Below are 23,682 nucleotides of genomic sequence, written 5' to 3' on the forward strand. Positions count from 1 at the left end.
TCAAAAGCCTGCCATCCATGGATTCTGTCAGTGGTTTGATCTGTTCACCATCAACATTGCGTGCAGCAGCAACCACAGCCTCCCAGACACTGTTCAGAGAGGTGTACTGTTTTCCCTCCTTGTAAATCTCACATTTGATGATGGACCACAGGTTCTCAATGGGGTTCAGATCAGGTGAACAAGGAGGCCATGTCATTAGATTTCCTTCTTTTATACCCTTTCTTGCCAGCCACGCTGTGGAGTACTTGGACGCGTGTGATGGAGCATTGTCCTGCATGAAAATCATGTTTTTCTTGAAGGATGCAGACTTCTTCCTGTACCACTGCTTGAAGAAGGTGTCTTCCAGGAACTGGCAGTAGGACTGGGAGTTGAGCTTGACTCCATCCTCAACCCGAAAAGGCCCCACAAGCTCATCTTTGATGATACCAGCCCAAACCAGTACTCCACCTCCACCTTGCTGGCATCTGAGTCGGACTGGAGCTCTCTGCCCTTTACCAATCCAGCCACGGGCCCATCCATCTGGCCCATCAAGACTCACTCTCATTTCATCAGTCCATAAAACCTTAGAAAAATCAGTCTTGAGATATTTCTTGGCCCAGTCTTGACGTTTCAGCTTGTGTGTCTTGTTCAGTGATGGTCGTCTTTCAGCCTTTCTTACCTTGGCCATGTCTCTGAGTATTGCACACCTTGTGCTTTTGGGCACTCCAGTGATGTTGCAGCTCTGAAATATGGCCAAACTGGTGGCAAGTGGCATCGTGGGAGATGCACGCTTGACTTTTCTCAGTTCATGGGCAGTTATTTTGCGCCTTGGTTTTTCCTCACGCTTCTTGCGACCCTGTTGACTATTTTGAATGAAACGCTTGATTGTTCGATGATCACGCTTCAGAAGCTTTGCAATTTTAAGAGTGCTGCATCCCTCTGCAAGATATCTCACTATTTTTGACTTTTCTGAGCCTGTCAAGTCCTTCTTTTGACCCATTTTGCCAAAGGAAAGGAAGTTGCCTAATAATTATGCACACCTGATATAGGGTGTTGATGTCATTAGACCACACCCCTTCTCATTACAGAGATGCACATCACCTAATATGCTTAATTGGTAGTAGGCTTTCGAGCCTATACAGCTTGGAGTAAGACAACATGCATAAAGAGGATGATGTGGTCAAAATACTCATTTGCCTAATAATTCTGCACTCCCTGTACACAACACATACAACACCATCCACCCTAGGTCGATAAAAAGGGTATATCCGAATTAGATTAAAAAAAAATCCATTCGCCGTTTATAAGCATCAAGAGCTTTTCTTGCTTGTGAATGTTGTACTCAACAAATACACTCTATTTTCTTTGTGCCGATGTTTGCCAGCGAACGTCAGAACTCATTTTAGGGGTCAGTACTTTGATTCAATCAATAGCCAGAATCCAGAGCCACCTTCTGAAGAATCAATAAATCATTCGCTTTGTATTCTGCTGGTGAGAGAATGCGGCTTGGCCCTGGTGCTGCCACCCAGGACTGCCTCCCACCGCACAATGCTCTCAGCTGAGCAGCTCAAGTAAGGGAGGTCCCACATCTACTGCCACCCACCTGTGGCCCCAAGAGTAGGTGCCACATTGTAACCTCCACATTTGAAATTGTGCCTTGTGGCAATCACCAAGTGCCTTTCCTTTCTAAGGTGAACTACCACTGCGCCCTTTGTCATCTTCTGCTTAATATGCGTGCTCAGAACTTAGCTATATGGTGGGGTGCGGCAGGACAGGAAGTGGACGGTGCTCTCTCCTATGAAACAGAGAAACAAACATTTTGGGAAACTGCATTTTCTTTTCGCCAAATCCAGTTCACTCCTACAATGCATTGTAAATGTCCCTTTTGAATAATAACCTCGGGACTGTATGGTGTCTTTGCAATTACACATACTGGTTTCATGCCAGTCTGAATGCAAGTTTAGACTTAATTACATGCGATTTCACCCCTCGTCCCCGCCCCGTTCCCCCAGCATCTCGTAACCGCCGGTATAGGTTACTTTTGTACTTAATTAGCAAGCTCTGGATGCGAAGCTTATACTTGCAGCTATAAACCGAAAGGGATTCGTAGACCTCTGGGGTGACTGACTCGTGCCTGCCCCACTTGTTCTACGTGTAGGGCGGTTATTGTTGCTTAGGTTCTTTAATGGCTGCCTTGCTTTGCCGGAAATAAACATTTCTCGGTTGATAGAGAAGCAGCAAATATATCAAACACCAACTGAACATAAGAGTAAACACCAAAAACATTGCTTTATCAAATAAGACTTAAGTTGCGTTGTCCATTATCAGAGTGAGTAGCTTGGCAAGACAAGATCAAACCCATATTGATTAATTCAAGACTACTTCTGGAAGACATTTCACACCATCAATTAGGGACGTTTTCTTTAAACAAAAAGCAAGGTTTTCTTATATGGACACATCTTTGTGTGCAGTGAATTATTCAGGAGACATCCACCTTTCAGCTCAGCTCATGATAAGCGGCAAAGAACTTACCCCGAGTGCAATTTTGTCCATAATTTTCACTGCCACTTTTTCACCAGTAAGGAGATGACGAGCAAGTTTAACCTTTGCAAACCCACCTGTACGTTGCACAAAAGACAAGTCTAAGATAAGCGCACAGATATCACTAAAATAATTATGGTGTAATGAATTCACAAACGAGATACAATCACTGAACATGTCTGATGAACAATAACTTATAACTGCTGCTAGTTTAACATACAGGAGTGAAGTACACATTGCAATGATTACGTGGAGGGAATAACATGCATGTTTTAACATGAAATTAGCCTTATCAAGGGACTGGAGCCATAGCTGTATAGCTGGACGTTTAAAGTCAGCGACCTGCCTGTTCCGCTATGGAGATCTCTAGGTTTATGAAACGGAGTATTAACTTGTTCTGAATTACTTCAACGGTACGTCAGTTCCCATAAAATGGAAGTCTGTCGCATGTAAACAGGAACTGCTCCTTCTCTAAACTTCCATAAAGTTTACCCAAATGAAAAATGCAAAGAAATATTGGTACAGTTTTGCTGAAAAGTGCACGTCTGTTGTACAGCACATATGAATCCCAGAAAATATCCGAGATTAAAAGTAGGAAGGCGATCTAAAGAATTCCAGTCACTTCATCAGAAAGGGTAGAGGATGATGGATTTTTCCAGCGGCCGTGACCTAAACTATTCTTCTGTTATTTAGGGGGAGGCGGGGGATGCAGTTCAGTGGTAAAGTCTCTGACCTAAAGCTCTAACAGAAGATTAACAAGTAAGAGTCATTAGCAGGCGCCTCTAACTAGTAAACACAGGCAACAGGGCGTCCTGAAACTGTATTTGTACAACTCAGCCAACATAATGTTCTACCGTTCAGGGAAAGGATATCAAATAACCCTGCCAGAAAATCCTAAAGAGATCAGTATATGTGGCGAGGGATGGTTTAAAGAAAAAAGAATGTCCAAGTTAGGTACTCACTGGAGGAGGAAGCACGGAGGTAAAGCCCTTTCGCCATATCACACAGGGGAGTTTGCAGGCAGGGGCTAGCGGAGGCGGGAAGGGCCCAAGGCACATCTTGGCATGCTGAGATTTAAATATGAGTACTAAAGAGAGCTAGGGACACAAGCAGAGGAAGCCTACAGAGAAGCCTACAGAGAATAGAAGGAGCTTAAGAGGAAGGTGCAAGGTCTTAACACTCCGCAACGATGGAGGAGAAAAGGTGAAAAAGAAAATGCAGTTTACAATTAAGACAGCCCTAGGAGGAGAAAAGAACAGAGGAGAAAAGAACAGAAAGGGGTCCGAGCTTAAGATGTGATGGGTCAGAGCACAGCCTTTAGAATGTTAGTGAGAAAAAAAAGGCCATTAAGATGCATCCAACAAGGAACAGGGAGAGGAGCGAAGCCCGAGGCGAAAAAAAGGACATGGGAAATTCTAAGTGGTCAACATATAGAGGGAGAATGCCACAGAGAGAGATGGCATGGACACTGCACAGCCCAGACAGAAACTAAATGGCGAATGCAGGGACATCCACGCTTTTTGATTATCTGATAGATCAGTGCTTCTCAAGCTTCAAGCTTTTTTAAAACCACAACCGAATTTTTAAGAACAAACTTTCACGACCACCTACCTTTAATGGACATGATGGCAGGAGCGATTTTTCAAAGTAATAATAGCAACTGCTTCTAAAAGTCACTTTGACCACGCTCTTCAATATCAAACTAGGGCCAAGCTATTGATCTGCCCAAAAAAGTGGCAGAAGGTGTACTGCTCTGGAGTCTGCTGCTGGAACAGTTTTCAGAGTGGGTTGCCGACCTTTGCCATCTATTCACTAAAATCAGAACAATTCTGAAAAATTGTGATGTTTTTACAAGTAATTTTCGCATATCTATATATTTCCACTTATCTTGCGGTCATGCTGGTGAGCAGCCTAAAAGCTGGTGGTGCAGGCTGGAAGCAGAACGCCTGCACTCGGAATTGTAAGTCATCCATGTTTATTCAAATAGTGCCAGTTACAGAATTTAAAATCTTCTTTCAAGGTGCTTGCCACAGAGAACGCGTTTTGGCTTCTAGTTCAGCCTTTATCAACTCCAAAGTGCCATATCAAATGTCATTTGTAATCACCAAGTGGTATCAATTGAGTTGACAGACGAAATACTGCAAAATAGCAAAATCTTTTGATTTTAGGCAAAATCATTCCTTAACACGAGTGCAGATTTAAAAATAACACAGTCTTACAGTTTCCTCACTGGGGTCAATGGTTACGCAACCCAGCTCCAAGCAGTTCCAATATTTATAAAGAACATGCTTGATAAAGGCTGAACTAGGGGCCATAGCACGTTTTCTGTGGCAAGCACCGTGAAAGAATATTTGAAATTCTGTAACTAGCGCTAGTTGAATAAACATGGATGACTTACAATTCCGAGTGCAGGCGTTCTTCTTAAGGGAAGAAAGGAGTATATCAGTGAAGCTCCCCAGTGTCAGAGAAGTAGAACTATAACAGCTGAATTTCTATGGTTTTGTACAGGTAAAACGTCAGCCTAAGTATAACGTCCCAGTAACCTTTGGTTCTTTCAGTATGTATATATGTACACATACATATAAACACTTAAAAAACACTAAGGTCACAGGGACATTCTGAATTTACTCATACAAATTCAACAGTTATAGTTAGAGTGCAGTTAGAGTTATTTCAAGCAACAATAACGCACTGCCCCAAAGTAACTAACTCGCGCCCCCGCCATGCAGTTTTTTCTTCAATAGTTTAATTTCTAATGTTTAATAAAAAGTTGTCATGAGTGCTGTAAATTCTGGGTTAATTAGCAGTGCGTGGCAAGGGGACGAGTTATAGTTACCTTAGGGCTTATTACTTGAAATAACAAACTGCTGAATTTCTAAGGTTTTGGACGAGTACATTCAGAAACGAACTATGAACGTACCTGTAACTGTTTTTTTTTTTTTTTCAGTGAATTTCTATGTTTTTTTTCCAATGTAAAGTATTTTCAATTACTATATGTTAATCCAACCACCGCTGAGCAGGGCTTTTGGCCACGACCAGGACTTGCGACCAACACCCTATAACCACCCAACTCTGAGCCAGGCCACACTAAAACTTTTTTTTTCCTCTTTTTTTTAAATAAAAAGTGCTTCTTTTTGGCCTGGCAGGTCCCCCTGGGACCTCAGCACCAGAGCTAAGGGGTCAGGGTGTACCTACCCTGGCCTCTTTTTTTGGGGGGACTTGACTGAAGCAGAGTCCCAAGATGGGTAGCAACACTTCCTAGTTTGAAGTGTTGGCAGACAATCAGAGCTCTGAAGCTCTTTGTACAAGTTCTTATTATTCAAGAAGTCATCTTCTCGAATAGTACAAATACACAAATGTATTTTCCCTTTAATGTGTCGAAAACTACCAAACGCATTTACGCCAAATAAGCAAAGTGTAATCGTGTAAGGACGCTACCTTTCCGCCAAATCTGATGTAATTTTGAGCTGGAGTCATGTTTAAAAGTCCTATGGGAATTAACAATGAAACACAAGTTTTTTTACCCCCAGTTTCTCTCAGCCCCGCTTGACGGATCATCATGAAACTTTGTATACAACAAGAATCACAACACACTTTTTTTGGACAATTTTGTAAAGATTCATCAAGCGATGCCACAGGTATAGAGAAGTAAAAAAAAAAAAAAAACTAAAAAAAAAAAAAAAAAAAATCTATGGAAACTAGGTCTCAACTATAACTACCTACTGTTAACAGACATCATACACACACATATATATATATATATATCTATATCTATATATACACACACACACACACACACACACACACACACACACACACACACACACACACAAATATAAAAATAAAAATAAAAATTAACTGGCCCAAAGGCATTGGTGCACTTTACTTTAACACTAGATTACATTACTCAAAGTCAGATTCATTTTTATTAAAAGTATGGGCGATTAAGTAATTTGACCTTATTCAAGAGTTTTTGAGGGAACAGTGGGACTCAAACCCAGGTCTTGGATCCAAAATCAAAAGTTCTGCCCATTAGGCCACATCTATATTTCTCAATTTGTGTGTGAAAGTCTTACACAAGTAGAATAGTTGTGCATGATCACATATAGTAAGCAATTCTCTGTTGAAAAGGATTTATTAAGTAAAAGAAAACAGCAGCAACAAATACTGAAAGGTTCACCCAAAATCTTGCTTGGGAATTTCTGCACAGGTTTGTTTTCAAACCAGACTTGGGGGCGTTGCTCACATTTGCAATGGTGCACACGCAGGGCTAATATTTTAAATATCACTTACACAGATAGAAGGACTTTCACAACCAATCAAAAATCAACTTGCAACCCAGTTTAGGAAATGTGTTCGATAATAAGTAAAGCGTCCTCACAGGATCAGGGCGGTGTTATCCTCAAGAACAGATAAGGTAATAGGCCCATTAAACTCATCAGTAATTAAACAGCATGAAATAGGCCATAGGACATAAAAAGGCTCAGGATCAATAAAGGTAGAAACCATGAAGGTGTATCAAATAGTTTTAAAAGTGCAATACAGAAGGCAAAAACAGTTAGTGTGAGAAACTGGGGTGTTGGCTGATGGGGTTGAAACCCTACTCAAGCAACAGCCACAATCCTCGTCAGAGTGAACCACAAAGTTACTTAATTAGACACCAAAACAACAAAAACCCATTCAGCAGAACAGGGGATATAGAGTTTTAAAGGATTAGAAAAAGAAAAAGAAAAAAAAACCTGCGCTATAAGGTGCAAAGGCCAACTACGGATATCTGGTTGTGCTGGACTGGGACAAAGTCACATGCTCAGGCTGACTGCAATGGAGCACAGACCAGCTGAAGATTGAACCTGGTCTATGGTATGCAATCTCCGCAGTGTTATGTTGTGAGGCTTGGAGTCATCAGCGTCATTTCCGATGAAGCTATGCAGTAAGGCTTTGCAGTGCATTGCATCGGTTCTGATGAAGCTTGCAGCTGTGCGGCAAGGTTACGCATCACTTCGTGCTGGATTTGATGGAACCTTTAGTTAGGCCAGGAGGACCTCTATCAGATACCAGCCAAGAGCCCAAGGACCTGGAAGGCACTTCTGTGGGGGTGGGGGGGGGGGGGGGGGGGGGGGCGGGGGAGGAATCAGCAACTCATTCCAGCAAAGGCCATCAAGACTCATGTAGGTCAATTTGCAGGTACAGAAAAGCAGGTCAGCTGTGCAGTTGCAGGAAAGCCTCTGAAGCTGGTTATGTCCCTGTAGCTCAGAACAAGAGGCTCGTCAGCTAGCCCTTGAAGCTACTGTGATGGTTCTTGGTTCAAGGAGCAGGTCCTATTCTCAGCAGTCCCCTGAGTTTTCCACAGGTCCAGGAGTGATCAAAGAGTAGGTGAGGGTCCTAAGTGTACACCTGGTGCCAACTTTAAAATGGAAGAATCTCCTGGAGTCGTCCTCTAGCCCTCCCTCCCCATACAAGCATCTGGAATTTCCTGCCTCCCTGCCCTGGTCCCAGGAAGTCTGGAATCACTAAAGGTTAGTAAACTTTCTCGTGTGTGCGCTGAGGCAGTGTCTGAAGTGCAAGTACTCCCCTCTCTCCCTCCCCCAAAAATTGTGTCTGGATTGCACATCCTGCAAACCACCAGTCACACTATTTGGAAGGAATGCACAAAGGGCAACTGCACCTTGTCATGTGACCCAGGAAACAGGCTGCAGGCACCAAATGGTAAAGATAAGAAAATGCCAGCTTTCTAAAAGTGTCATTTTCAAAACTGTGACTTAAAGACCACCTTTAAAGCGGGATTTAAATTACAAGTAATCATTTTCCTATCTGCTCCCAAAACTTGAGTTATTTCTTATTAAGAGTAAAAAGGGTACCAAATGTTATCCAATGGAAGAGTTGGGTCTTGCAATAGTGAAAAAAGACTTTAGGAGTTTTTCACTAGCAGAACATGTAAAACTTAAACCTTCATGTCCTACTTTTTAAAATGCAATGCACCCTGCCAGGGGGGGCCTTTATGGCCTATGTTAGGAGTGGCTTATGTGTATTAAAAAAGGAAGGTTAAGCCCTGACAAAAGTTTATTGCGTTAGGTCGAACTGGTAGTTTAAAACTGGCCTACAGGCTGCAGTGGCACACCTGAGAAAGGTTTTAAAAAGCTACTATAGCGGGTGGCACAAAGTGATGCAGGCCCACAAGTACCATTTAATTTACAGGCCTTGGGCACACTTAGTACCATTTTACTTGGGACTTACAAGTAAATTAAATGTGCCAATTGGGTGTAAGCCAGTTGTACCTGGAGACAGCACAGGCACTTTAACCCTGTTTAGCAGTGGTGAAGTGTGGAGTCCTAAAGCCAACAAACACTTATTCAGCAGAAGGGGAGGGTGATGGTAATAAGTTTTGTGGGGGCTACCACCCAAGGGTGTCAGGTCTAATAGTTATTTAAAATGCATGTTAAATCAATAAAGGGAATTAGTATAAGGCTCAATCAGATGTAGTTAAACCACAGAGAATTGTGTGTGTGTGTGTGTGTGTGTGTGTGTGTATATATGTATATATAGTCCCTGTCCAAAGCGAGTGACAGACTGACTAGGTTTAGCTCTCTAAAGTCAGGTAAACCAGACTCTGGGTCTTATATAACAAAATAGACAAATTTACATTGTCACCATAAGATGATTACATCATTAGACATTTTGACAAATCAGAATATAAAATGTAATATACCATTTAACACCATCCCCTAAATGGATATTAATACAACCTGATTTGACCTAATGGCACCTATACAAATCTAGTTACAATGAAATTCACATCATGAATATGTCTACAGGGCAGAGAGAGAAAGACCGGAATGTAGCAAAAGGCTTATTTCGGAGTTTTTCCAGTCAATACAGAGTATTTCACAGTGTATATTTTGTTACATGCAATGTGAAGAGAAATGAAAGGACATACATCGGGCTGCATTTAGATTCAAGATGGAGATCAGGCCTAGTTTAGTCAAGCACAAGAAAATATAGTTTTGTAAAGTGCAATGCTTTTGTTTGAATGCGAAAATGTTCACAACTTTGAGCACACATCTAGTATATTAGAATCATCTCTCACAGTGGCAAGTGGTGGGGTGCAGAGGCAGAGTCAAAATGTATTTGGCGTAGGAGGAAGGGGCCGAGGAAGCCGCACCTGAAAGGCTTAGGGCAAACCAGAGATGTCATGAGACAACAAGGGGAGTGACAGGATATTACACTGAACAATGGGGAATGAGTAAAAGAGAACAGGAATATAAGTCTTGCACGAGAAGTCAAAACAGAGAAGGTGGGGGAATTACAAGCAGACAAATAGATACAATGATGGGCAAAGCCCTGAAGAGAAGCTATTGGGGCTACTAGCAGGAAAAGGGAAGGGGGAAGAGAACAACGAAAATAAAAGGACTGGTAGGAGCATAGTCGAGGGAGGGAAAAAAATTGACCGGGTAAAAGGGGTTAACAATCAATTTTTAACAAGGGGCTGTAGTGGAGGGACAATAAACTAAATGGTCCTAAAAGAACAAACAGTGTGATGATGTGGGCCATCTTTACAAATGTTCAATTATTTGGGTTTTCTTTTGCTGTAATTTAAATTGTTTGCTTAGTCCACTATAATTTTAATTAACATCCTGTTTTTCCCCAGTTCATTTAACTTTGAATTCGCTCGAGTTAAAAATAATTTCTTCGATCATGTGTTTCTTTAGGTTTCCGGCACTCCTCAAAATGCCTTTTCTGCCAGGAAGCACAATGAAAGCCTGTCACAGTTGTTCGCTACATTGAGAAGGAACATGCGTATAGTTGTACAATATCCTTTTTGTCAAGTGATTATAATGTAAATCCATTCTGTTTAATGAAATACTGGCAATATGATTTATGTGCTGCTATTAGGATACTCAAAGAAATTTGCTGAACTGCGTTCATTTGACAAGTGAAATAACGTCCTAAATATTGATCAAAACGTGTCATAGCAATCAAAAAAATGAGGCAAGAGTTGACTAAACATTTAAAGCTGACTTACATACCCAAAGATGGGCGCCTTGGGGGATACGTGGTACATTGGTATTTCAGACTGGTATTTGGACAGCAGTCAAGACTTTTTGCAAGCAGGCTTTTTTGTTTTTGTTTTTTTAAGAATACGGGGGGAAATAAAAAGAAAGAGCTTAGTATCACCCATCACCAACTTGCTTTATGCAATCCATCAGTCGTAGGCCATTCCTTCCAAAGTGTCTGCAAAGCAATCCTATAGTTTTAGCGTTCTGCTTCGTTCTTCAAATGAGTGGCACCTTCTGTTTCCAGAAGCATCGTCTCAAAAGCAAGGTCATGACCTGCGAGGACTTCGCACGCTGGCCAATGTGTGTTTTTCCAGCAAATTAACTATGATGTACAGAACATGGACGAAGTGTATAAAAAGAGAAAATGCACTCGTCCAAGTCTGGTTTTTGTTTTAACATTTTCAAGTGATTGAAGGCTGTGGTCACATTTGGCGGAACTCCGGTCTTCTTGGCTTAACATGCTGAACTTGTTACACGGTGCCTGGTACTCTAGATTCAGTGCCTGCTAATACAGAGAGAGGTGGTGCCGTGCCTTTCTTCAGAAAGCATGCGCTCCAAGCCTCGATCCAGTGCATGCTGCAATTCACAAGAATCTGTAATTACAACTATAGGCTCTGGACAGTGTATGATCGCCCTTTCCAAGCACAACGCCAGTGTCAATATGCACTCAGAATGCATGCCAGGGCGTGGAGTATTACTACGGTGGGGCCCAGGGTGTGGAGAGCCAAGTAAAAAAATATTTTCTCGGGTAAAGGTCACACTGCAAATTGTGCAATATAATCATCAGCCATTGGGTGAGTTAGGTGGTGCCCAGTATCCACCCACAACTATGTGCAGCGCATGCAAGCCACAATTTGTACATTCATGGAGTCTGGGTGTGCAGTTGTGCTGGCCAAAAGTTCAAACTTAATGCAAAAAAAAAAAAAAGTAGCAACCGCAAGTTTCAGATTCCACGAGGTATATAGAATTCCTAAAGGAAGGGGTGTTTGCGATCCAGATTTGAATACTCTGTAAAATGTTACTAATTCTAGAAGCTACTCTGAATATGAACAAACTGCTAAGTAAACTTGTTCAGAGTTGGTAAACCACCGAGGGCTTCTGAAGCAGCACACTTTAACGAACGTTTAATATAATAATAACGGCCGTCATGCTTTTTGAATTGTAAGGTTTATGTGTAAAGCCCACCACAGTACTTCTTTTAACTGCACAAATCGCTGCAACCGGTGGATGGTTGGTGGAAACTTGCACACACGAGCATCTATTAGATCAAAGTGTTGTAAGTGGTTAAATTGTACAAATCTGGATTGGTAAAATGTATGCAAGTATGCAACAATCATTTTAAGATTCTAAAAATCTTCAGTAAGACGTTTGCCCTCGTGTAGGTTTGACGTCGTAAAACCTTTTGTAAACTTAACAGTAAATGAATCTTAATTTATTAACTATCTTCGTCAAAAAAAGCGATAGAATGGTATAAAACACGGTTTATGCATTTAGTTTTTAAATCGTGTTTGTGATTTTGATGCAAGATACTTATATTTAATTTTTTTTTCCAAAAGTGTGTGGGAGGTTAAATTGCCCTCTAGTTAAAAGCAGGTGAAATGCAAAGAAGCAGGTAGAAAAATCTCACCAGCCCATGGACTTTCCTCAGATTGCGGTTCAATGCCAGAATCTGCCCCATCCTTCCCGGGCTAGTGGATGGGCAGTTTGTGGCTACTGATGTGGAGTTAAGTGGGACAACGGGGGCTGCTCTCACTTTTGGAGCCCTGAACATCTTTCAGGAAGGGTAAACACCCTGTTGAACATCTTCTTGCACAGGGATCGCAGTTATACAGCAATCCTGTGCTAGGATTCCATTTAGGCTCTTCATCTTCCTAAAGGAAGAGCAAATGAGTAGTGTTTAAACCAACCAATATGCCAACTTTGGGAGAACTGAAACACCCTTAACAAACACAGGGTTAACTTTAGTCAAGAAAACAGATATTAACGAGTCGCATTGCCAGTTAAAAGGAATTCACACTTTGATCTTTACCGACCATTTGTATTTCACCTAATCAAAGAGAGCAGATGTGGGATGCTTAGACTTTTGCTATTATTTTGATTGTCAAATAAAATCTTAAGCGTTTTTCTCAGACCCCTCCAGATGAAATCACTATTCAATGATATCTTCCATTTTGTAACGTGGTGGAAATTATTCAACTTTGGACTGAATATATTTTGAGGATAGAAAGTTGAGGCTTAAATGCAAACTGGATCAAGTTTAAAAACAAGCATTTGCAATGGCTCTCGCATTTGCTCCATTTAGAGCTATTGGCGCTATAAATTCCTAACTGGACTTTTCTTGCCACGTAAATTGAACATGAAAAGTAAAACATTAGTTGACATAAGCAAGCTGATTCAAAGCACCATGAGCACAAAGGAGAGACACAGAAGGAAAAAGAAGTCAGCTCACAGTCAAACATATCAGCAATCGTGCAACTATCCACGTAACAGGGACAGTCTGCAAGGCTGTAACAAAACCTCCCCAAGGAGGAACAAAGGTAAAGCATTTACCAATGAAAGGATTTTTGAAAGGCAAGCCCATGAACGAATGTGTGTAATGGGCGTGCAGTGGGCATGGTTAGAGGCCCACAATACTTACAACAGGTCAAATCGCTTGCTCGCTCGATCTAAAAAATAAAAAAAACAGCGCTAGAGATCACCACTCATAAATCTGGAATCTTCTAAATGCGATCAGCCAGTGACACCCTCAAACTCACATCCTGCCCGATTGTTATTCAAACCTGAATGGCTGCAGTGTATCTGAAACTCAACAAATGAAAGACAGAGCATGTCCTTGCCAGAGGAACTGAGGGAATTATCGAGCAATAGTTCACAGAATAACTTAGATGGCTTCTTGCTCATCCAGCTAAATCCATGGCTTCAATTACTCCTGCCTTTCAAATAGCATAAAAAATAATGTCCATCATCCTTCGAACTGCCTGTCCGTAATCTAGGTCTTTATCCTATCAGAAATCAGAGGCAACACATTGCTCACTAGTCTCGCTAGTGCTCAAGAACACCAAAGTAGTTTATGTGGTAGGTTCCCCGTTCACCAACCAGACAGCATTCAAACACATCTTTCCTAATTTGACAACTACATTGGCTTCTCTTCCCTGCCAGAATCCACTTCAGAAGCTGCCGAATGATCTGTAAGGTCACTCGGCCCAAGTCAACTGGACTACGTTCCCTCTTTGCTCAACATGTTCAGTGCCTCCTGCACTACGAGGAACTTCACTGGCCAAGCTGGAAACTATAAAGCCTAATAAAGCACACAAGCCAAAAGGCTTTTTCTACTTCTAGGAAGACACTCAAATAACTTTTCCTTGCACCTCATACTTGACAGTATTTCTACTATCTGAGACTGTATATGCCACAACCCCAACATAGTTAGTTAAAACCAGGGGTTGTTCTGCAAGGAGAAATTCTACTAGCAATTGCAAAGTCTACACAGGAAAGAAAGTGAACTTAAGTAGATCTATTTTGTTTCAAAGCAGAAAATAATATTTCTTTCAAAAGAGACCTAAGTTTAGTCGTATAAAAGCACTCAGGCTAATAGCAACAACCTGCTCTACTGAAAACACCACATGGTTGGTGTGAGGAAAAGGGGGCTCTTCACCACAATTGCAATTTAGGCAAGTGTTGTTCCCTCGAAGTGAATTCACTTCAGTGTCACATTTGTTTTTTTAAGCTATAACTTTCCTTAAAAAAAGCAAAATAAAAACCCCCACTAGCGAAGTGTCACAGCTAAATATTGAGCAAGCTAAGCAAGCAGCTGATGCCAAATTTTCAATTTCTTAAAACCTAATTTTACTCAAATAAAACACCAGCCTCTGCATGGTTAACTACACATTCTTATTGCAAATCAGCATATGCCGATATATTTGTTTCTATACAGTACACAAAAGATTAAGCAGCCTGTATTAAAAGCTATGTGTGAATTTGTGGGCACAGCATTTCGCTTATAACTATGGATTTACTGCACTTTCCACATAATTCACCATTTGGTATATAATTTGCAGATGTTAATGATATTTCTAGAAGAAATAAATCAACATTTACTATAAAATGCACAACACGTGGTGTCAAGCATTTCCAAGCCCTTTTCAAAGGCTAACTAGAAACCTTTCAGGGGAATGACTACCGTATTCAGGTTTTAAACGGTTGCAAATAAAGTGTTTTTTTCTTTACAAAGTGCGTTAGACAAAAAAGCAAAATATTACATGCATAATTTGCATTTTCTTGCTGCATAACTTAATCAATCCTCAGAAAATATAAAATTCCAGTGGACCTGCCTGTATCCAATTTTAATCACCCATGTACCAAGGAAAGAATACGAATAGATTAGAACTCGAACAGAACCTTAATAGTTTGAGTGAGAGAAACTGAGTTGTGGGCAGGCAGCTCTTAGTCACTGGGTTGTTTTCCACTGCAGGTTTCCAAGCGGCATTCTAGACAACTCCATCTTCTTTCTCGCTGTCTAAGTGGAAATCAGTCTCCACAAGTAGATAGTCCAAATTCATGGTGGATAACCACTCTATAGTTTATGCTGTCTAACACCCCTCTTCAATAACCCAAGTGTTGACAAGGATTTAGCATTTCAGGGAGCGGTGTGCCTGCACTGACCTGCAACAGCAAAGGGAAAGGGTGGGCGATGACATGAGTGTCAATGGTACTCCCCAGTCTCCCTCTGGTCCGCTGGACCTTGGGTGGATCGCTAGATGAAAAATTCAAAAGGACACCACACTTACCCGTTCCAATCGTTTCGTGCAGGTCATAATACTTAAGAAGTTCGTCATAGTCATCCACGGCCATCTTAGTTTCCACAGAGGAATAGTCCAGGTTGGAACCTGTGTGTGAAATGAAGCATGTCTTTTTGCATAAGTTGAGAAAGTAGAAATTTATTACACAGGTCACTTTTACACAATGATTGGTTGCATCCGCAGGCTGGTAGATAGAAGCCATCAATTTCCTAAAACCTGAGCAAGCCCTATCTGACAGAAGGAAGCTGCTCATTTGGGAAAGACGTCCTTCCTTCTACTGTAACAACTAATATCTATGCAATCTAGTTACAAATTCAGAACCAAACAAGCAACAAATATGTAGGAAAAGCATTCAATTTAAAAAAGCCTGTGACGCCTTTCTCGCCCACCCCCCTAAAAAAAGCTATCATGTTACTAGAAAACAGGGAACAACATTAAAAGTCACCTATAAAAACCGTGCAAGTGGCAATTTGACAACGCATTTAGGAGGACGCATCCAGGTAGATTTTCCCAATAGGCGTATAGACTGTGCAGAGCAGAAAACAAAGCAGCCCCATTTCCTCAGGAATAGCAGGAATATCGGTTTTTAGATTCCACAACACACCTGTAGAGTTACAGTATTTAGCATCTGAAATCATAATCCAGGGGTTAACGATTTTACAGTGCTTGCTATGAGGCACTAAAAAAGAAATATTGAGCTCTAATACATAGAAACAAAACACATCATTACCAAGATAGGGACATACTGAACATAAAGCCTTCTGGTTCTCCATTATTCATGGTTGTCCTACTCAGTGGGTCGTTTATATATCTTCAAATACTGTGTCAGTGAAATAAACATGTATTAACACCCATTTCCTATGTTATGTCTTCATTCTACGGATAATATGACAAAATAAAAACGTCCAGAAGCTAATAATACCATAAACAGTTATGCATCGATTACACAATATTCTAATACAGAAATGAGCTATCACCCAGTATTTTAAAACATTTTTTTATTATTTTTTTAAACTTAAACTACCCTGTGCAGTTACTAATCTTTTTATCGTAAGTCGTTCTAGATTCTTAGATGTGGTCCAGATGAACAGAAACCTATACACTACTATTAATGTATTATTAGTCAACAATGAGATTGTGAAGCACTACTCAGAAGGCTATGAGACAGAAACAAATAAGCAAAAGACCAGTTTCGTATTGAGACTTTAGGACACAAATCTGTAATGCTGCACAATGCCTAGGACCCAAACAGGCCATAGTCTGGGACAAACCTTCTCTCCTCTCCAGAGATCCTTTTCGACCTTCCCAACTGTCATTATGATCACTAAACAAATCCAACAGATTCCTTAATAAGTTTTCATTGTGCTACATTCCTAATTGGAGTCACTAATGGGCTCACAGTCTAACTCTGTGGTTCTGAACCTGCGGAGCGATACCCCCCTGTGGGGGTCCATAACTGCTTAGAAATTAAATAATATTAACAGATTAATTAAGTGATTGTATGTATATGTATGGAAAATGTCACTTACCCAGTGTACATCTGTTCGTGGCATGAGACGCTACAGATTCACATGCTTTGCACATCCCGCCTTCTAGTGCTGGGCTCGGAGTGTAACAAGTTGTTTTCTTCGAAGAAGTCTTTCGAGTCACGAGTTCGAGGGACTCCTCCCCTTTCGGCTCCATTGCGCATGGGCGTCGACTCCATCTTAGATTGTTTTCCCCGCAGAGGGTGAGGTAGGAGTTGTGTATCATAGTGATAGTGCCCATGCAATGGAGTAAACATGTATGTACATAATGTAGTTTAAGGTGATATATTTACAAATTTACAAATGTTCAAGATCAACTTCGAAACGGCTACAGGCTCCCGGGGAGGTGGGTGGGCGCATGTGAATCTGCAGCGTCTCATGCCACGAACAGATGTACACTGGGTAAGTGACATTTTCCGTTCGATGGCATGTGTAGCTGCAGATACACATGCTTTGCATAGACTAGTAAGCAGTTATCTCCCCAAAAGCGGTGGTTCAGCCTGTAGGAGTTGAAGTTGTTAGAAACAAAGCTCGTAGTACTGCTTGTCCTACTGTGGCTTGTTGTGCTGTTAACACATCCACGCAGTAGTGCTTGGTAAACGTATGAGGCGTAGACCATGTGGCTGCCTTACATATTTCAGTCATTGGAATGTTTCCTAGAAAGGCCATGGTAGCACCTTTCTTTCTAGTTGAGTGTGCCCTCGGTGTAATAGGCAGCTCTCTTTTTACTTTGAGATAACAGGTTTGAATGCATTTAACTATCCATCTAGCAATGCCTTGTTTGGAAATTGGATTTCCTGTATGAGGTTTTTGGAAAGCAACAAATAATTGTTTTGTTTTCAGAATTTGTTTTGTTCTGTCAATGTAGTACATTAACGCTCTTTTGATGTCAAATGTATGTAGTGCTCTCTCAGCTACAGAACCTGGCTGTGGGAAGAACACTGGTAGTTCTACTGTTTGATTCAAGTGGAACAGTGATATGACTTTTGGTAAAAAAATTGGATTTGTCCTTAGAACTACTTTATGCTTGTGTATTTGAATAAATGGTTCTTGTATGGTAAATGCTTGGATTTCACTGACTCTTCTTAGAGATGTGATGGCAATTAAAAATGCAACTTTCCATGTTAAATATTGCATTTCACATGAGTGCATGGGCTCAAAAGGTGGCCCCATGAGCCATGTTAAGACAATGTTGAGGTTCCATGAAGGAACTGGTGGTGTTCTTGGTGGTATAATTCTTTTTAGGCCTTCCATAAAGGCTTTTATGACTGGTATCCTAAACAGTGAAGTTGAGTGGGTAATTTGCAGGTAAGCTGAAATTGCGGTAAGATGTATCTTAATGGATGAAAAAGCTAGTTTTGACTTTTGCAAATGTAGCAAGTAGCTTACGATGTCTTTAGCAGATGCGTGTAAGGGTTGAATTTGGTTAATATGGCAATAATAAACAAACCTTTTCCACTTATTTGCATAGCAATGTCTAGTGGTTGGTTTTCTAGCTTGTTTTATGACTTCCATACATTCCTGTGTAAGGTCTAAGTGTCCGAACTCTAAGACTTCAGGAGCCAAATTGCTAGATTCAGCGATGCTGGATTGGGGTGTCTGATCTGTTGATTGTGTTGAGTTAACAGATCTGGTCTGTTTGGTAGTTTGATATGAGGCACTACTGAGAGGTCTAGTAGTGTTGTGTACCAAGGTTGTCTTGCCAAAGTTGGTGCTATGAGTTTGAGTTTGTTTTGACTCAACTTGTTTACTAGATATGTAAGGAGTGGGAGAGGGGGAAAAGCGTATGCAAATATCCCTGACCAACTCATCCATAACGCATTGCCCAGAGACTGATTTTGTGGGTACCTGGATGCGAAGTCTTGGCATTTTGCGTTTTCTTTTGTTGCAAACAGGTCTATTTGTGGTGTTCCCCAATTTTGGAAGTAAGTGTGTAGTACTTGGGGGTGAATCTCCCATTCGTGGATCTGTTGGTGATCCCGAGAGAGATTGTCTAATTGATTCTGAATCCCTGGAATGAACTGTGTTATTAGGCGAATGTGGTTGTGTATCGCCCAATGCCATATTTTCTGTGTCAGGAGACACAACTGTGTTGAGTGTGTTCCTTCCTGTTTGTTTAGGTAATACATTGTTGTCATGTTCTCTGTTTTGACAAGAATGTGTTTGTGGCTTATTATTGGTTGAAATGCTTTTAACGCTAGAAATACTGCCAATAGTTCTACGTGATTTATGTGAAACTGTCTTTGCCGAGAGTCCCATTGTCCCTGAATGCTGTGTTGATTGAGGTGTGCTCCCCACCCTATCATGGAGGCATCTGCAGTTATTACGTATTGAGGCACTGGGTCTTGAAAAGGCCACCCTTGGTTTAAATTTATATTGTTCCACCATTGAAGCGAGGTGTATGTTTGGCGGTTTATCAACACTAGATCTAGAAGTTGACCCTGTCCCTGTGACCATTGTGATGCTAGGCACTGTTGTAAGGGCCGCATGTGCAATCTTGCGTTTGGGACAATGGCTATGCATGAGGAAATCATGCCTAGGAGTTTCATTACTATTTTGACTTGTATTCTTTGGTTTGGATACATGACCTGTATTACATTGTGAAATGCTTGTACTCTTTGTGGACTTGGAGTGGCAATCGCTTTTGCTGTGTCGATTGTTGCCCCCAAGTATTGCTGTGTCTGACACGGCTGAAGGTGTGACTTTGTGTAGTTGATTGAGAAACCTAGTTTTTGTAGGGTTTCTATGACGTACTTTGTGTGTTGTAAACACCGTTCTAGTGTGTTGGTTTTGATTAACCAATCGTCTAGGTACGGGAACACATGTATTTGCTGCCTTCTGATATGCGCAGCTACTACTGCCAGGCATTTTGTAAAAACTCTTGGCGCAGTTGTTATTCCGAATGGCAACACCTTGAATTGGTAGTGTACCCCTTGGAATACAAATCTTAGATACTTTCTGTGTGAAGGATGCATTGGTATATGGAAATATGCATCCTTTAGGTCTAGTTTTGTCATGTAGTCTTGTTGTTTGAGCAGTGGGATTACGTCTTGTAATGTCACCATGTGAAAGTGGTCTGATTTGATGTAGGTATTTAATGTTCTGAGATCTAATATAGGTCTCAGTGTTTTGTCCTTTTTGGGTATGAGACAGTACAGAGAGTAAACTCCTGTTCCTTTCTGTTGAATTGGTACTAATTCTATTGCTCCTTTTTGTAGCAATGCCTGGACCTCTAGTCCTAGAAGATCCATGTGTTGTTTTGACATTGTGTGTTTTCGGTGGAATGTTTGGAGGGAATCTGAGAAATTCTATGCAATAACCATGCTGGATAATTGCCAGTACCCAAGTGTCTGTTGTTATCTCCTCCCAATGTTTGTAAAAATTGCTTAGTCTCCCCCCCACAGGTGTTATGTGTTGGGGATTTGTGACTTGGAAGTCACTGTTTGTTTTGAGGAGTTTTGGGGCTTTGGAACTTCCCTCTATTCTTTTGGAATTGTCCCCCTCTATATTGCCCCCGAAAAGTTCCCCTCTGATACGGACTTTGATAAGTGGGCCTTGTTTGTGAGGTCGTGGGTTCTGTAGCTTGTCCTCGAAAACCCCCTCTAAACTGTGTTTTGCGAAATGTGCCTCTGCTCTGTGGGGAGTAGAGTGCGCCCATGGCTTTGGCCGTATCAGTGTCTTTTTAAAGTTTTTCTATAGGAGTGTTCACCTCCGGCCCAAACAACTGCTGTCCATTAAAAGGCATATTCAACACAGCTTGTTGTATTTCCGGCTTGAATCCTGACGTACGCAACCATGCGTGTCTCCTTATTGTTACTGCAGTATTTACTGTCCTTGCAGCTGTATCTGCTGCATCCATTGCTGACCATATCTGATTATTTGAGATACTTTGTCCCTCCTCCACCACTTGTTGTGCCCTTTTCTGGAACTCTTTGGGTAAGTGTTCTATGAAATGCTGCATTTCGTCCCAATGAGCCCTATCATATCTTGTCAGAAGTGCTTGTGATTTGGCAGTGCGCCATTGGTTTGCTGCTTGTGCTGCAACCCTTTTCCCTGCAGCATCAAATTTGCGACTCTCCTTGTCTGGAGGTGGTGCGTCTCCCGAGGTGTGAGAGTTTGCCCTCTTGCGAGCTGCCCCTACTACCACAGAGTCTGGTGTTAATTGCTGCGTGATATACACAGGGTCTGTAGGCGGTGGCTTGTACTTTTTCTCCACCCTTGGAGTTATGGCCCTGCCCTTCACAGGCTCCTGAAACACCTGTTTGGAGTGTTTTAGCATTCCAGGTAGCATAGGTAAGCTCTGGTATTGGCTATGAGTGGAGGATAGTGTATTAAACAAAAAGTCATCCTCAATCGGTTCTGCATGCAAGGTGACATTATGAAAAGCCGCTGCCCTTGAGACCACCTGCGTGTAGGATGTACTGTCCTCAGGTGGGGACGGTCTCGCTGGGTAACAGTCTGGGCTGTTATCCGATACTGGCGCATCATAAAAGGTCCCATGCGTCGGGATCGGCCTGACTCATTGCAGTTTGTGTTGGGGATTGCATCAGTGGTGGAGTGACTATCGGTGATGTGTGCATTGATGGTGGTGGAGATGGTGGCGGAGTTGTCTGTCTTGCCACCTTTGCCTGTGGCTGCTTGTCTTTTACTTGAAAGTCAAGTCTTCTTTTCATTTTAATTGGGGGAAGAGTGATTATCTTCCCTGTGTCCTTTTGAATATGGAGCCTCCTTTGAGTGTAGTCTGGCTCCATTGATTCTAGTTCTTGTCCGAACTTATGTCCTTGCATTTGGGAGGACAATCCCTGTTACTTTGTGTAGGAACCTGATTTCGGTTCCGAGGCTGGATGTTTCGGAATGGAAACATTTTCGGTAGCCTTTTTCGGCTCCGACGACACTTTCTTTATTTTCGGCGTCGTGTTCTCTCGGTGCCGACCCATTTCGGTGCCGCTGTCTCGGTGCCGAACTTGCTCGGAGCCGCTGTCTCGGGCTCGAGATTGCTGTGTGCCGGTATCTCGACCGGAGTCAGATGACTTTGACACAAGCGTGCCCTTTTTAGGTGCCGATGATCAGTCACCTATTTTACGGGTTAAGCCACGGCCTGTTGGCGGTGGCGCACCCTTGGGCTTTTGTGGTCTTCTCCTGAGCTTTATGTTTCGACGTCTTACTCACGGTTTTAGGCGTTTCTTCGGGATCGAGCTCGTCCGAGTCAGATTCCTGGATGGAGAAGGTTTCCTCTTCCTCCTCCAAATCCTTTGTCCTGTCGGCGCCGACGCCATTTGCAGTCTTCTCGCTCTTCGGTCTCTTAATGTCTTCCTCGACCGAAACGCTTGACAGGCTTCACAAGTATCTTCTTTGTGTTCTGGAGACAAACACAAGTTACAGACCAGGTGCTGATCTGTATACGGATACTTGTTGTGACATTTTGGGCAGAAGCGGAATGGGGTCCGTTCCATCAGCCTTGAAGAGACACGTGGCCGGGTCGACCAGGCCCCGACGGGGGAACTTCAAAAGTCGGTGTCGAGCTGTAGTAACTAACCCCAATACCGAACGCAAACAATACCGTCGAATTTTCAGAGATTCTAACTAATTTTCCGAACCGAAACGCGGAGCGAAAAGGAACACGTCCGAACCCGATGGCGGGAAAAAAACAATCTAAGATGGAGTCGACGCCCATGCGCAATGGAGCCGAAAGGGGAGGAGTCCCTCTATCTCGTGACTCGAAAGACTTCTTTGAAGAAAACAACTTGTAACACTCCGAGCCCAACACTAGATGGCGGGATGTGCAAAGCATGTGTATCTGCAGCTACACATGCCATCGAACATACACATATATATATATATATATATATATATATATATATATATATATATATATATATAAAGTAAAATTTGAAATTGGAGGCCAAAATTGAAATTGATATCCTCCGATTAATTTGTGGGATCAGTGTATGTACGCCAACCAGAATACAGTAAGGACAATGGGTCGCTTAAGTTGAATTTAGAAATGCTCTGCCTATCTCATTAAAATTGTTGTATTTGTGAATTAAATAAAATATTTAATCTTGTGTATTTGTGTGATGAATGCTTGAGCCTTGTGTTTAGGTTCAACTCATCGAAATTTCTTAGGGGAGAGTCCTTAGAATTATGACTCAGTAGAGAGGTTCCCAGATTTCATTAATGTTTAGTGGGGGACCCAGGTTCCAATAAAGATTAAGCGGGGTCCACAAAAGTTAAAAGGTTAAGAATCGCTGGTCTAACTCGTCCAAGCAGTCACACAGCACATGGCTCAGAGTCTTAAACCAATCACACACAGCCTTAACAGGTTACATAACATATTACGTGGACAGCTTAAACAGCTGAATTATTTCCACTGCAGCACCACTGGATTACACAAATTAAAGTTAATTACGCAATTTCGGCAAATATATTAAAAACCGTCCATAAAATACACCTTTAATGTCTGCTTAAGGAAAACAAGGACCTTGTGGGTTTTAAAATGTCCAACTACTCAGCATTTGGTGATAGTGGCAGCTTGTGGATTGTTGGAGCCATGAATGGGCATACAGTTCTTCTGAAAAAAAGAAATAAAACTGTAAAATAATGATAATCAGGATTCTATGTAAGGACCGGAGAATAGGATTATGCTTCTTCGCTTTTTATTAATAGCAGCCATAGAACATCATATAAAATCAAAACTACTTTCCCCATAACCACCAGGGAAAATAGAACTGAGAACACCTGCAACAGCCAATTACAGATCAGTCTATTCCAATAAAGTCTTTT

At 41.7% G+C, this 23,682-nt stretch overlaps 1 protein-coding gene across 3 annotated transcripts in view; it reads right to left on the minus strand.

Annotated features, from left to right (window-relative positions):
* The window catches only part of MELK (maternal embryonic leucine zipper kinase), a 281,217-nt gene that overhangs the window by 197,042 nt on the left and 60,493 nt on the right, over positions 1-23,682 (minus strand). For all 3 annotated transcript variants that reach the window (XM_069237613.1, XM_069237628.1, XM_069237621.1), the window contains exons 2-3: positions 15,362-15,460; positions 2,512-2,597 (exon numbers count right to left, since the gene is read on the minus strand). In XM_069237613.1, coding sequence (XP_069093714.1) covers positions 2,512-2,597; positions 15,362-15,425 — 150 coding nt within the window. In that variant the 5' untranslated portion in view covers positions 15,426-15,460. The remainder of the gene's footprint in view (positions 1-2,511; positions 2,598-15,361; positions 15,461-23,682) is intronic.

This window comes from Pleurodeles waltl, chromosome 1_2 (assembly GCF_031143425.1).
Source record: "Pleurodeles waltl isolate 20211129_DDA chromosome 1_2, aPleWal1.hap1.20221129, whole genome shotgun sequence".
Lineage (NCBI taxonomy): Eukaryota > Metazoa > Chordata > Amphibia > Caudata > Salamandridae > Pleurodeles > Pleurodeles waltl.